Source organism: Meles meles, chromosome 2 (genome assembly GCF_922984935.1).
Source record: "Meles meles chromosome 2, mMelMel3.1 paternal haplotype, whole genome shotgun sequence".
NCBI classification, from domain to species: Eukaryota; Metazoa; Chordata; class Mammalia; order Carnivora; family Mustelidae; genus Meles; species Meles meles.
The window spans coordinates 18,698,973-18,712,234 of NC_060067.1; the positions used below are offsets into that span (position 1 = coordinate 18,698,973).

The following is a 13,262-nucleotide window of genomic DNA, read 5'->3' on the forward strand; positions in this document are numbered from 1 at the left end:
GGAAAATTCATCTGGACAATTAGCTCCATAGGTCTTATACATCACGTTTGCCATAAGATCTTTTTTAGCAATAAACACTTCGGAAAATAACCTCACTTTCAAATGTTTTCACTAGTTTGCTCCCCATATACAGTGTATTTTATTTTTTAATTTAAAAAAAAATTAACTTTTCCTTACTGAATGTGCACGCACAAGCCAGTAGTTGAGGGAGGGACAGAGAGGGATTAACTGTGTGCTGAGTGCGGAGCCCAATGTGCGGCTCAATTCCACAGCTCTGAGATCATGCCCTGAGCAGGAATCAGTCAGAAGGTCAAGCAACTGAGCCACCTAGGGGCCCCCTTATAGGCAATATATTTTAAAAACAAAACGTTATATTCTATGTCTTTTTTAATCCTGCATGTTTATGATGTTCAGTTAGAGCACATTGTAAACATTTCTTTGAATTAAGTTTAAGTGCCCAAACTCTATAGTTTTATTATTTCAAATAAAGCAAATGATCATAGTTAAGTTAGCCTCTCAAACTTTATTTATGTCTAAAACAACACTGTACTTCCTAAACCAAATCTTTTCCTAACACTGGTAATCCAATTAATTTGTTTAATACTCTCAATTCATCTTTTCCCCTTACAATTAGCATCTGTGCATACATTTACTTATTATTCATCTACCAGAAGTATATACAGAGCTTATCTAAATATTTTTTAAAAGATTTTACTTATTTATTTGACAGACAGAGATCACAAGTAGGCAGAGAGTCAGGCAGAGAGAGAGAGGGGAAGAAGGCTCCTTGCTGAGCAAAGAGCCCAATGCGGGGCTCGATCCCAGGACCCTGAGATCATGACCTGAGCGGAAGGCAGAGGCTTTAACCCACTGAGCCACCCAGGTGCCCCCAGAGTTTATCTAAATATTTATACCGCCTGATGTTTGACTTATTTGATGCAAGTTTACCTTTATATTACTATAGAATCATGCAGTATTTTTTACACTATATATTTTAAAGAGAACTCCAGTTTATTCAATTTCATTTTGCAAACATATTCTGATTTTTTTTTTTTTTTTTTTTTTGAGAGAGAGAGAGCACAAGCATGTGGAGCAGCAGACAGAGAGGGAGAAGCAGGCTCTCCAAGCAGTGAGCCCAATGTGGGGCTTGATCCCAGGACCCCGGGATTATGACCTGTGCTGAAGGCAGACGCTTAACCAATTAAGCCACCCAGGTGCCCCTGTGTTTTGATTCTTAATAAATCTTAGAACCTTCAGAGAATTCACTGCTTCATTAACAAGGGTATTAGCAGTACTCTTCGCTGGCTTGTTTCTCTCCAAGTCACTCCCCTCATCTTGACTTGTAGTCACATTAACTTTCAATCAGTCTGAGAACAGGCTGACCTCTTCCCCACCTTGGAGGGGGGGTACTTCTCTTTGCCTGGGAAGTTTTTTCCCTAGACTCTTTGCCTACTGTATTCTTCACGTTTTTCACAGCACCTTAGGCGAGCTGGACCTTTCACTGTTCGCTATCATGCAATTGTGCTTATTTTCTTCTTGCATTTTATTGCAATCTTTAATGATTATAAGTTTTGGTTCATGTGATATTGCCTTATCCTCCAAGTCTCCCAGCTTTATAGAGCCCATATCTATTTTTTCCCCAGCACCTAATATAGGGACTGACCCATATTAGGCACCAAAAACCTTCTATTGGTAGAATTTATTGTTAGTATACTAACTCTATCTTTTGAAAATTAGTAACAATTTAGGAGTGTTTTTTTTTCCATTTTATTTATTTTTTCAGTGTAACAGTATTCATTCTTTTTGCACAACACCCAGTGCTCCATGCAAAACGTGCCCTCCCCATTACCCACCACCTGTTCCCCCAACCTCCCAGCCCTGACCCTTCAAAACCCTCAGGTTGTTTTTCAGAGTCCATAGTCTCTTATGGTTCGCCTCCCCTTCCAAATTTTTTTTTTTTAATAAACATATAATGTATTTTTATCCCCAGGGGTACAGGTCTGTGAATCGCCAGGTTTACACACTTCACAGCACTCACGATAGCACTTTGTTTTTACATCTATTAGAATTGATTAGATCAAAAAAAAAAAAAGAATTGATTAGATCCAAACAAAGATCCAAACAAGAGTTGCAAAGTTAAGTATCTTCAGAAGCCATTTTAAATAATTATAGTGAACCAGGTACAATATGATAAGTCCTGGATAATATAGCTATTGGAGAAAAATATAGCTATTTAAAGGAGACACTCCCCACTCAGTTCTGGTCTATCATTGCCTAAGGAAATGTAGGCTCCAGATTTTATGTTAAATTTGTCTTTCCAGTTTTTTATTGTCTTTTCTGTGCTCTATACTGGGATAAAGGAATCACAGTCTACAGGGAGGTCACAATTTCTACCTGCCAATTGGCATGTTCATCTCCCCTGTCACTCTTATATTCTGTATTTTATGGAAACATCAGTCTGTTTGGTTTCACATTCACCGTACAGTTTCTTATCTTACACTGTCCCATCTGTTACAAATGATTGTCCTTCTCACTGGAATCTATTCATTCTTTAAGACTCCATTCAAGAGTCATTTCCTATAGAAAACAGTCCCTGAAGACACCCATCCTCAACCCCATACTAGCCACTAGGGATGGGTGTGCATTCTCTGTACACCGCTCATGTGAAATGCTCCATTGCTTTGCTGAACTAAAAACACTATAACTTCGGGGACCGAGCCCCACTTGATTAATTTCTTTGAGGGCAGAATCTTTTTGCATAGTTCTACATGCTAACGCGTGTAGCAGACTCTGGTACATAATAGATGTTGAGTGATGACAGGTAAATGGGATGTCTTGAAAGCAAATGGCATCATTTAGCTGAAAATAATTCCCATACAATTTTTTCCATAGGAAAAGGTATGAGAGAGTTTAGGATTATGACCTCCAAGAAAGTATGGTCAATCTATACTTCTCGTTTTCTAACAACTTTTATAAATATATAATACTTCGGGCATATTAGCAAACTTCATTAGGTAATCACTGATTCATTTACAAAGTATTTATGGATTATCTGTCACATATAAGGTACTGTGAAATAAAGAAAAAATGTTTGAGAGAGAAAAGAAAGAAACTGCAGTGGGAGAGCAAAAGGAGAAAAGAAAGGGGCACCTGGGTGGCTCAGTCGGTTAAGCACTGGACTCTCGGTCATGGCTGAGGACCCTGAGACCCTGAGACTGAGCTGATTCATGTCAGAGTCCACACCAAGTGTGGAACCTGCTAAAGATTCTCTCTCTCCCCTGCATTCTTTCTTTTAATAGAAAGGAAGGAAGAAAGAAAGAAAGAGGAAGAATTTGATTACTTTTGTGATAAATATTATTCTAAAAGAGAATTTTTTTTTTCTAAAAGAGAATTTAAATAACTGATCCTGCTCTTAGAAAAGGACCAGTATTTAAGGGCCAATACTCGCTATGTTACTTGGAGCCTCAGGGAAGAATACTAGGAAAAACTGGTTGCTGGTAGCATTCTTGAGGAATACAATCACCAAACAACTTGAAGGAACTAAAATTCATATACTCTGTATTTTTACCATAGATCTTCCATTTGAATTAATAAGGTCTTGTTTTAGACAAGTTTCTTGAGTTTAATCATTCTATCTAGGGACAGAATACTTTGGGAGGAGCCATTTTGACTAATATTTTTTTTTCTCTAACCATCTAATACATGTTTCTTGAATGTCTCCTATATGTCAGAAACTGAAAAATGTACTGAGGCAGTAGCAATCAACCTATATCTTAACATTTCTGTGCCATCTCAAAAATGAAACCTATGCGCTAATTTTGGCGCTTGTGTTTTAAAATATGTAAGTATTTTTTACATAATAAGAACCAAAGAATGCATATATTAAAATATGAACTCATTTGAACATTAGTAGCAAAAATATATTTAGTTATTTATAACTAACTAAATAAACACTTGTCTGTTTTAAATGTTGAAGTGTAATGCTTATTCTTAGAGTAAAAAAAAAGACAAAAGCTAACACATTATGTAATTGTTTATAAATATTAATTTTCCAGTAATACTCATTTTGCATGTTTTTCCATAGACAATCACACGTAACTTCAGTTGCCTGATGTGAAGGGTAAGAAAATCTGTAAGTGCTATAACCGAAGATCGGTTAAACCACTCATTTCTAGTAGCTCTCCAAACTGCGAGCTCCCTCTCTCCATTTCTTAAGAAAATCCACTGCAAGAAAAGGTTGCTAGAGTAAGTAATATGTGGTTTGTATTTCTAAAAGGAAGAAACAAAGAACTGAAGAGAAAAGCAGGGTTGTGAGAAAAGACAAGCACTTTCTGAGTGTAATGTGCGTGAAATTGTATGCCTTGGAAGAATGACAAATTGTCAGCAGGATACAAAGTAAAGATTCTTTGCTCAGAAATAATCTACATTGGTGGTTAGTTGTTTTATTGTTTTCCTCCTGACACAAATCTTCCATGTAAACCAGCTAAATGAAGGAAACTCTACCTGAGGATGCCACGATTTCAATCCCCAATCAGGCCAGAAGGAATGGAAATGTGGCACAAAGAAGCAAGGTAGAGAGCAAAACTGTGGCATTGATAAACGCTGAGGTTTAACCTCTGAATATCTGGGTCATCTCCCAGGAGGAAAAAAACAACAACAAAACACTCAGGAGGAGGAAAATCAAACTCAAAAGTAAATGCGAAGGCTATAAAAGTCACACTGGAACTAAGGTGTGACAGGAACAGAGAAACGTATTGATTCATCTGTCCCAAATTTGGTCACAAACAGGATATCTGTGAACCCAAACAAGAAAATACAGGCAGAAGAGAGAAGCTGAGATTTAGGAAAAAATAAATATAACTTCAGCAATTCAGAGAAGTTGACAAGACACTCAAAGAAAGTGGCTTCACTTTTTCTCACTTTTGTTTTTAATCACTATTTTTTAAAACTTTCTTTCCTATGAGCATCTTAAAAAAAAGAAAGAAAGAAAAAAGTCATACTGTTTGATTCAGGTTAAGGTTCTTCTAAAACTGTCATTGTTTAACCATGTACCTATTAACTGACGCCAAAACCTCTGCAAAAAATTATTGCAAGGTTAAAAAAAATATTGCAAGCTTATCTCAGATATTTTAACTCCACATTTCTGATGTGAAACAAAGAATTTTGCTGAATTTTTATGTCTATCACCTCTATTATGCTAACGTATTATTAGTATTAATATGTTTTCCCACATATTTTATCTATATTTTGATACTCTCATTTTTTCTATTATTTTTCCATGGGAAAGTATCACCTTAAAAATATTACCAAGGGAACACACACACAGAGTCCATATAAAGAAAAAATATTAATAATAGTATTTTTCCCACATTTCAATATTAAGAGGAAAACATTCATAAAGATCAAATATATCACTTATACATAATGAAGTTTCTTGTCTTAAATTAAAAATGAAAATGGGTATTACAGAACTGTGTAACAAATAGAACCTAACATAATTTGTTTATTGAGGTGTTCAATTAGAAAAATTTAAAATACTAACAATGAATCCTAAGTCTGAAGTTTACCTTCTAATAACACATTAGGGATATTTCAATAAATATATTACATACAAGGATTTCTCTTATAATATGCGTGATTTAAAGAACTTCTGAAGTTACTACTTAGCTAAGAGTCTCATTCCAAATTGTGGGCACAACTTTTATAGCTGAACTACTTTTTCTCATTATGCTTTCTTAGGTGATTGGGAAAATAAAAGTTTGCAGTGAACCAGCTGCTTTAAGAAAGGCATAAAAACCTCTTCAAAGTTAAGTAGCAAAAGAACTAACAAAAAGGGTCCAGCTGGAGGCCTGGCTGGCTCAGATGGTTACGTGTCTGCCTTAGGCTCAGGTCATGATCCCAAGGTCCTGGGATTGAGTCCTGCATCAGGCTCCTTGCTCAGCAGGGAGCCTGTTTCTCTCTCTCTTCCTCTCCCTCTGGCAAATAAATAAATAAAACCTTAAGAAAAAAGGGGGGGGCACCTGGGTGGCTCAGTGGGTTAAGCCTCTGCCTTCAGCTCAGGTCATGATCTCAGGGTCCTGGGATCGAGTCCCGCATCAGGCTTTCTGCTTGGCAGGAGCTACTTCCTCCTCTCTCTCTCTCTCTGCTTGTCTTTCTGCCTACTTGTGATCTCTGTCTGTTAAATAAATAAATAAAATCTTAAAAAAAAAAAAAAAAAGGATTCAGGCCCTTGAAGCATTTGCTTCCACCATGTGCCATAACTGCAGTGATGAAAATTTTAAGAGTTAAACAAGATTGGATAACTCATGAAAATACAGAGGGGAAAATCTCTGGGGAGAATTATCGCTGTGTCCTTTACAGGTATTAGAGACAGGCTCAAATCTTGGCTATGTCATTATCCAGCTACTCTGTATATTACACGAAACATTAACTTATCCCACTGAGCTTCAGTCAGAATAGTGATACTCATACCTAACAGGAAGGATATAATGAAAATTTAAAAAAATAATATATACAAATATTTAACCCATGTGGTAAATAAGATGTAGTAAGTGCCAATAAATGGAGGCCATTTTAAATAGGTGATTTTTTTTTTTTTAACAGCACTGGAAAAGTCTGCATTTTATGCTAGAGATAAGAAAAAGAACTTAGTGTTGATCTAAATCAATTTACTACAGATCAGGGAATGTCTATAAAGTGAGACCCAGAAAAATTTAATAGTTCACCTTTGCTTAAGGACCCATGCTTTTTTGTTAAGTAACCAGACCATATTCTGAACACAGGCTTCCTGATCTCTGGTGGTTTTTTCCCAGTAAACCAATCTACCTTTCAAAAAAGTCACTATACTTCACTTCATGGTTTATACTTCCTTTGTAATTTTTTTCTTTTAATGTTAAATTTGTTATTTAACATTAAAAGAAATCATGTTAAATTTACTAAATGAATTCCCAATTACACATTACACTTTCAACTGAAACATACTGAAGATATTCAAACAAGTGCAATCATGCTAACCCATATAATGTAAACCAGTACGTTAACAGGCAAGTGGCTGCATTTTAATTTAATATTTAATAAAATATCAGATGAATATTTTAACATAATGGATAGACATCTAAGGTGATCCATAGATTTTAAGGATTACCAGAAACCTATATATATAGGATATGCAGAAATCAAATAATTTGTCTCTGAAAATTTGTAAAAGAGAAAGGAAATAATGTGGTAAACCATACTCCTTTTATGCAAAAGGGTATGTACAAATTCTTATTTATATTGAAATTATTTAAGTAGATGATTTTTCAAAATAAGTTGGCTAGAGGATTTTGGAGTAGCTGTCCTCAAAGAAATTCTGAAGAAATACAGAAAATTGAAGAGACAGCTGTGAAATTCTTTAATATTTAAAAATTGTGAAAAAATCTAGCTTGACATTTTCTACTTCAGCCTTCATGTTTCAAAAATATGACTGAAACTTTCCTCAAACTGTCTTTAAAAATTAGATATTCCTTATGGTGAATTTTTATAAAATGCCTTTGGAAACAGCTATTCTAGAGAATTCACAAAGATCTTATTATATGATCTAAATATAATTGTCAAAGTTCCAAAAGGCAAATATTATTACCTTAAAATATCACTAATGAACAATAACTGGTCAGTAAGAGCTTTATCTTTCCATAGAAGGATCCCTAGAGATAACAGTGTACAAGAATCATAACTCCAGTTGAGATTTCAATAGAACCCATATGCTTGGGATTTCTGTTATAACAAGGAAAATTAGCTTCTAAGACTTCACCAGATAAACTTTCTCTAATGAATCACACAATAAATAAAACAGAAATGAAATTTTCTCTTGACTGCTTTCATTATTACTTTAAAATTTCAATTCATTTCTTGCTGGCCAAATTGCTCTCTATTATTAGATTATGAACACTTACAGTTTATGAGCAATGAGCTGCTTCTTAAATAAGCAGAAATGAGGCGAGCGTGGAACTATCTCTTGGCACAGCTACGCTGGCTGATCCCCAGATAGTTCACTTCAGAGATGTCAAAGGAAGTTGGAACCTGGGATTTATGGGTGATCCCCAGTGTTTTCTACTCTTGGGATGAACTGAATATGTCATGTGAGAATGTAGGATTTCCTGAGTGATCTTCACTAAGGAATCCCATGAATAATAAATAGATCAAAAATATTTCTATGAAATGGTGATTCTTCCTTTGGGTAGCAAAGTCAGAAAAATGCTCCAGTTTTGATTGTTTGATTCTTCATTATTCCTGAAGAAAAAAATATGTGGTGGGCATATGCCATATCTGACTGAAAAGTTGCAAAGAAAACTTCTTGAGGCTGTAAGAGATAAATTCTGAAGAATGCTTTAGTTCATGTAATTTTTGTGTTTTCTTTTCAGTTTGTTCCTTCCGGATGAAGATATTTCTCATCCTCAAAATGTTGACAGCACTTGTAGATTAGACATAACTGCTTCTATTAAACTTGAAGTGTATCAATTTCTATGCCACTAAAACTATATAACATTAACATCATATAATGTTATATATAGCATTGTATAATATAAATATTTACATGATATAATAATATGTAAGTATATTATTCATTTTCACTTTCTATTTGCTTGGACCTAGAAGGATACAGTATTGGCATGTCATTCATTTCAACTTTTTCCTAAAAATTTTATACTCTTTCATTAAGAAAACTTTTAGAATGAGTATTGATATTCAGAAATGTACAGTCAAAATGGATGCTGCCGCCTCCTGCGGGCCACATCTAATTATTCCAATGGTGGGCGGATATATGATCCTGAAAAATTCGAATTAGCCAGTCTTTAAAAAAAAAATGTAAAACAAATGTGATAATTCTTATGCTTTCATAGAGAATACTTTGTCAATGCATGCAAAACAAAGCTTAGCATCTTTTCCCAAGAACAGCACAGGAATATACATACTGTAAGGGACACATTCGTACTGCACTTCCAGGTACTTATAGGTTCCTGGACACGGGTCTGGAAACACATCGGGACCTGCCACCACCGCACACTGCGTTCTGTTATTGCACCTGAAGTCAAGAGAAGAGAAATAATCAATTTACGGGAAGTTACATCATTATGAACACCAGTACTAATTTTATTTCGGTCCTTGTTACAAAGATGTTACACAAGGTTTTGGTCAATTTAGAATTTTAGACCTTTGAAGGAAATATCTGTAGGACACTTAAAAAAACGAGAAATAAAAATCAGTTCATCCCGTTTACTCCTACTAACAAATTTAGTATTTCAGGGAAAATGGTATGATTTTGAGTTAGAAGTTAAATCCTGCTTAAGCAACACTAACTGGTCCGTAGGATATTGCCAATGTGAACACAGGTAAGGACTGTTTGGCAGGAATCACTAACTGCCATTATTTTTAAAAAATTGAGAAAATATGACTACAGAGTTTTATTAGAAATTATAAAATAAATACACCAATTATCACGATATCCATTTTAAAGGCAGTGAAAATACGATGTGGAAAAGCTTTTAGCCAAACTTAAAAAAAAAAATCAATAAAAATTTAATATTTAATATTAAAATACATGTAAATTTTATTTTATATAAATATATTACTAACACTGTAAGTAAAACTATTTTTAAGAATTGATGCTCATGTTCCTTTGTTCAGATAAATAATTACACTAACCTCACAGATTGCTGTCCACCAATGCCAATCTCCTATAATTTAAAATAATTTTAAATCTCCAAAGAGAATAATCAAAAACCACTGCTGAAGTAGAGATATACACTATGCATTTTTTTGTGGCAATTGGTTTAAACAAATCTGGGCTGTGCAGACTTAATCATGGGTAAATATACATATAATGAAACTGATTCTTATTTTGAAAAAGACACCCAAGTTCAGAATGGATTTGCTAAGGTCAATTTTACTCAGAAATTATCTAGATTTGATAATTTATTGATAGGTAGATATTTCTATAGAAAAATAATGTTTTTTTCCAACTATAATATTGGCACTAATTGTATAGGATGAGACATTCTATAGTTATCCTGTTTTATGTGCTTGTTTATTCATACGGTCCCTAATGGCTAGTATTTTCCATTATACCTTCTTGAAGCAATGCTTCACCCTCTGATATGACCATATACTTCTGTATCCTTCTTTGATACTGGCAGGATAAAGAGCATCGAGGGCAGACTTTAGTTTGATTTACTATGAAAAAGCTTTGTGTTTACTAGAGGCTACCATTTGTTGGCCTTAACGAAGATGTTATTTAGCCCCTAAATTAAAATTGATTCATTAGTGAATGTTGTAAGCTGAAAAATATATTCTGTACAATCAGTGGAAGATTAATAAAAGTCAATATTCCATACTTATCAGGCAATTTAGCATAACAGTTGATGTTGAGGATCAACATGTCCCCAAAGTTCTCTTGTGTGGATTTAACGTCTGAGGGTGATTATCAGACAGCCGTGTAATAACATCAGCGTCAACTTGGTGGTTCTCACGCATATGCTGTAAGGAGGCACCTTGCCATGTTAGTGTATTCAGACTTTGAAAAAATAGCAGGACTTCCTTTTTACAAAGAAAACTTTTTGAAGGTGATGTCTCGGGATAAAATACATGTTTCTTTGCAGTGAGGACATAAGATTTTCACATCATGCCTTGGAAAAAAAAACCCTCATAAATCAATCTCAGGTATTTATAAAATGAGAAGATATAAAAACCTAGAGTTATTTCTTCCTCATCTTTTCTTCATCAAAGAAAAATATCAGGAATACTTTTGAAGTAGAAAGAATTAACAAAAGAAGTATACATCACAAAATTTAGTAAAATGTACATATTTTGTAAAAGTAGTATTTCTGATCTGCAGTCATTAAGTCAGGGCAAATTTGAAATATATATATTACATATATATGTGTGTTTTGCTTTCTTTCTTCATCAACTTGTTTTCTACCCTATTATTAACATTTTATTCTAATTGCTACAGCTCAGATAATAAAATTCATTTAGAAGTTATGTGTATTCTTATAATATTCTGATATAGAAAAGCAACTAACACATCTTTTATTATTTAAACAGTCAATGTTTTATATCAACAGACAGATCACTAGCAATTTATGAGTTAAGTGTAAAGGTTAAAATTTACAATTATCAAAGTGTTTGCACAGAAAGTGGTCTTGAATCAGAGACATCAAATGGTTATGTCCACATAGACTAGATTAAAAAATAATATATGACCACTATACTAATTCACCTATCCACTTATCTAGATATGTGCACCAACCAGTTTACATATTACATATTATTTTTTACAAAAATATTGTTTTGCATATATAAGAAAATTAGCAGATCATTTGCTGTAAACATTAGACACCTTTGTGAGTCCCAAATATCTTACTCAATGTTAACCAAAAATAACTCAAAAAAGCCTTTCAGTTAAAGGCTTTAATTGAAAATTTAAATATATGGGATAATATATGTGAGAAGGTATATAAACCAAAACATGCTAATATATTTGCAGTCATTATCATCATTGTTCTGCATTGAACAGCAAGACTTTAAAACATTAACTTTTCAAAGTAATTCTATATTTTACAAATAATTATATTAAATGTTCTTTATAAGTTAAGATTCTTAAAAATCAGGGAGAAAGGTAGATGATCTCTAGAATATTATTCTTGTATATGATACATTCTAATATTGATTGTTTAAAGACTACATTCCAAAAACAGAAGTTTAATGGTTCTATCTTTTCTTTAACTTCAATCACTGTAAATAAAAATGAAATGAACTATACTTCTGATGAAAGTTTATTGAACAGTGAACAATATACACAAGTAAGAGTACTTTTATATACTTTTATAGTGATGTCAAAATAGTTAAATTCATTCTAAAATACTATAGATGATAAATGTGAAATAAAATAACCAAATGTTCTCAGGTGCCTTAAACTCAAAATTTTTCATTGTTTACTTTTAATATAAATATAAATTTAAAAATGATTTTCAGTATCCTTGATATTAAAGATACTTTTAAAACCCATAATAAAGGATGAGAAAAGACTGCAATAATATGGTCAAATGCATCGTAATCCACTAATATTCACAGAGAAAACCTCATAATCTTATGAAAGTGTTAAGGCTTATTTACAGTGATAGAAGTTTCAATATTCTTTCAACAGAAACTTGATTCAATAAAAAAGAAATCCACTCCAACAACAGACAATTCTGAGGAGAAATGGCTGATGGGGGTCAAAAGTTACCACTTTCAGTTATAAAATAATAAAGTCATGGGATGCAATGTACAGCTTGGTGATTATAGTCAATAATCTTTATTGTACATTTGAATGCTGCTAAGGGTAGACAGTAATGCATGTAGACAGGTGGCACTCACAAATACCAAACACTATTCTCAGTGAAATCTCTTGGAATTTGAATTTTCACTTATATAACGAGGGAACCAGTTATTTTATTCCTTTAAACCAGTTACTTTATCCCTTCACAAGGTTAATGTGCTTATAAAAATGCATTAGAAAAAATGTAAAATATCATATATATGCACAAAATACACTTTTGGTTGTCATAGTTAGCATGGTTACCAATATGAACATTTTTTTTCAGGATACGTTAAAAATACTTCATTTCAAAAGACTGTTCCTTTTAAGAGGAACTTTCAATACCAAAGAAGTAGCAGCCAGGAAGGCTCTCTTGGGGTTTAGGCTAGATAATAAAATAAATAATAATAAATTAAAGATAAATAAAATAATAAATAAAATAAATAATAATAAAAGAAAGGAGATTCACATTAAAAAAAAAAAAAAACTATAAGCCAAGTCATCAGCTATATGCAAACTACTTTACCTGGGGCACCCTAAGTCCAAAACTTATGGTTACAATGTCCTAAATCTGTGTAACCCTTCGCACTTAGAAAGCATATTCATATATATCCTACCTGTCACTTCTTTTATGAGATGAATATTACTACCTCCAATTTCACAGAAGAGGGAATAGGTGTGAAGATGTTAAATGACTTTTCAGACTCGCACAAATCAAATGGTAGTCACTGGATTCCAGAACAGTGACCTAAAAACCATTGTATTGCTATCTTCTGAAATGTATGAATGTCTAAATGTATGAATGTCTTCATACATTTCATGGTCATTCTGGAGAACTGATTTAATTCACTCTGCTAGGTGCTTAGGGGTACTATGATGATCTGATGAGGCAGAGATCAGGTATAAAATATCCAAGTGGCCCAGG

General features: G+C 33.4%; 1 protein-coding gene across 17 annotated transcripts in view; it reads right to left on the reverse strand.

The window, feature by feature from the left end:
- The window catches only part of ADGRL3 (adhesion G protein-coupled receptor L3), an 811,968-nt gene that overhangs the window by 330,159 nt on the left and 468,547 nt on the right, over window positions 1–13,262 (reverse strand). For all 17 annotated transcript variants that reach the window (XM_045993750.1, XM_045993732.1, XM_045993758.1 and 14 more), the window contains one exon: window positions 8,955–9,064. In XM_045993750.1, coding sequence (XP_045849706.1) covers window positions 8,955–9,064 — 110 coding nt within the window. The remainder of the gene's footprint in view (window positions 1–8,954; window positions 9,065–13,262) is intronic.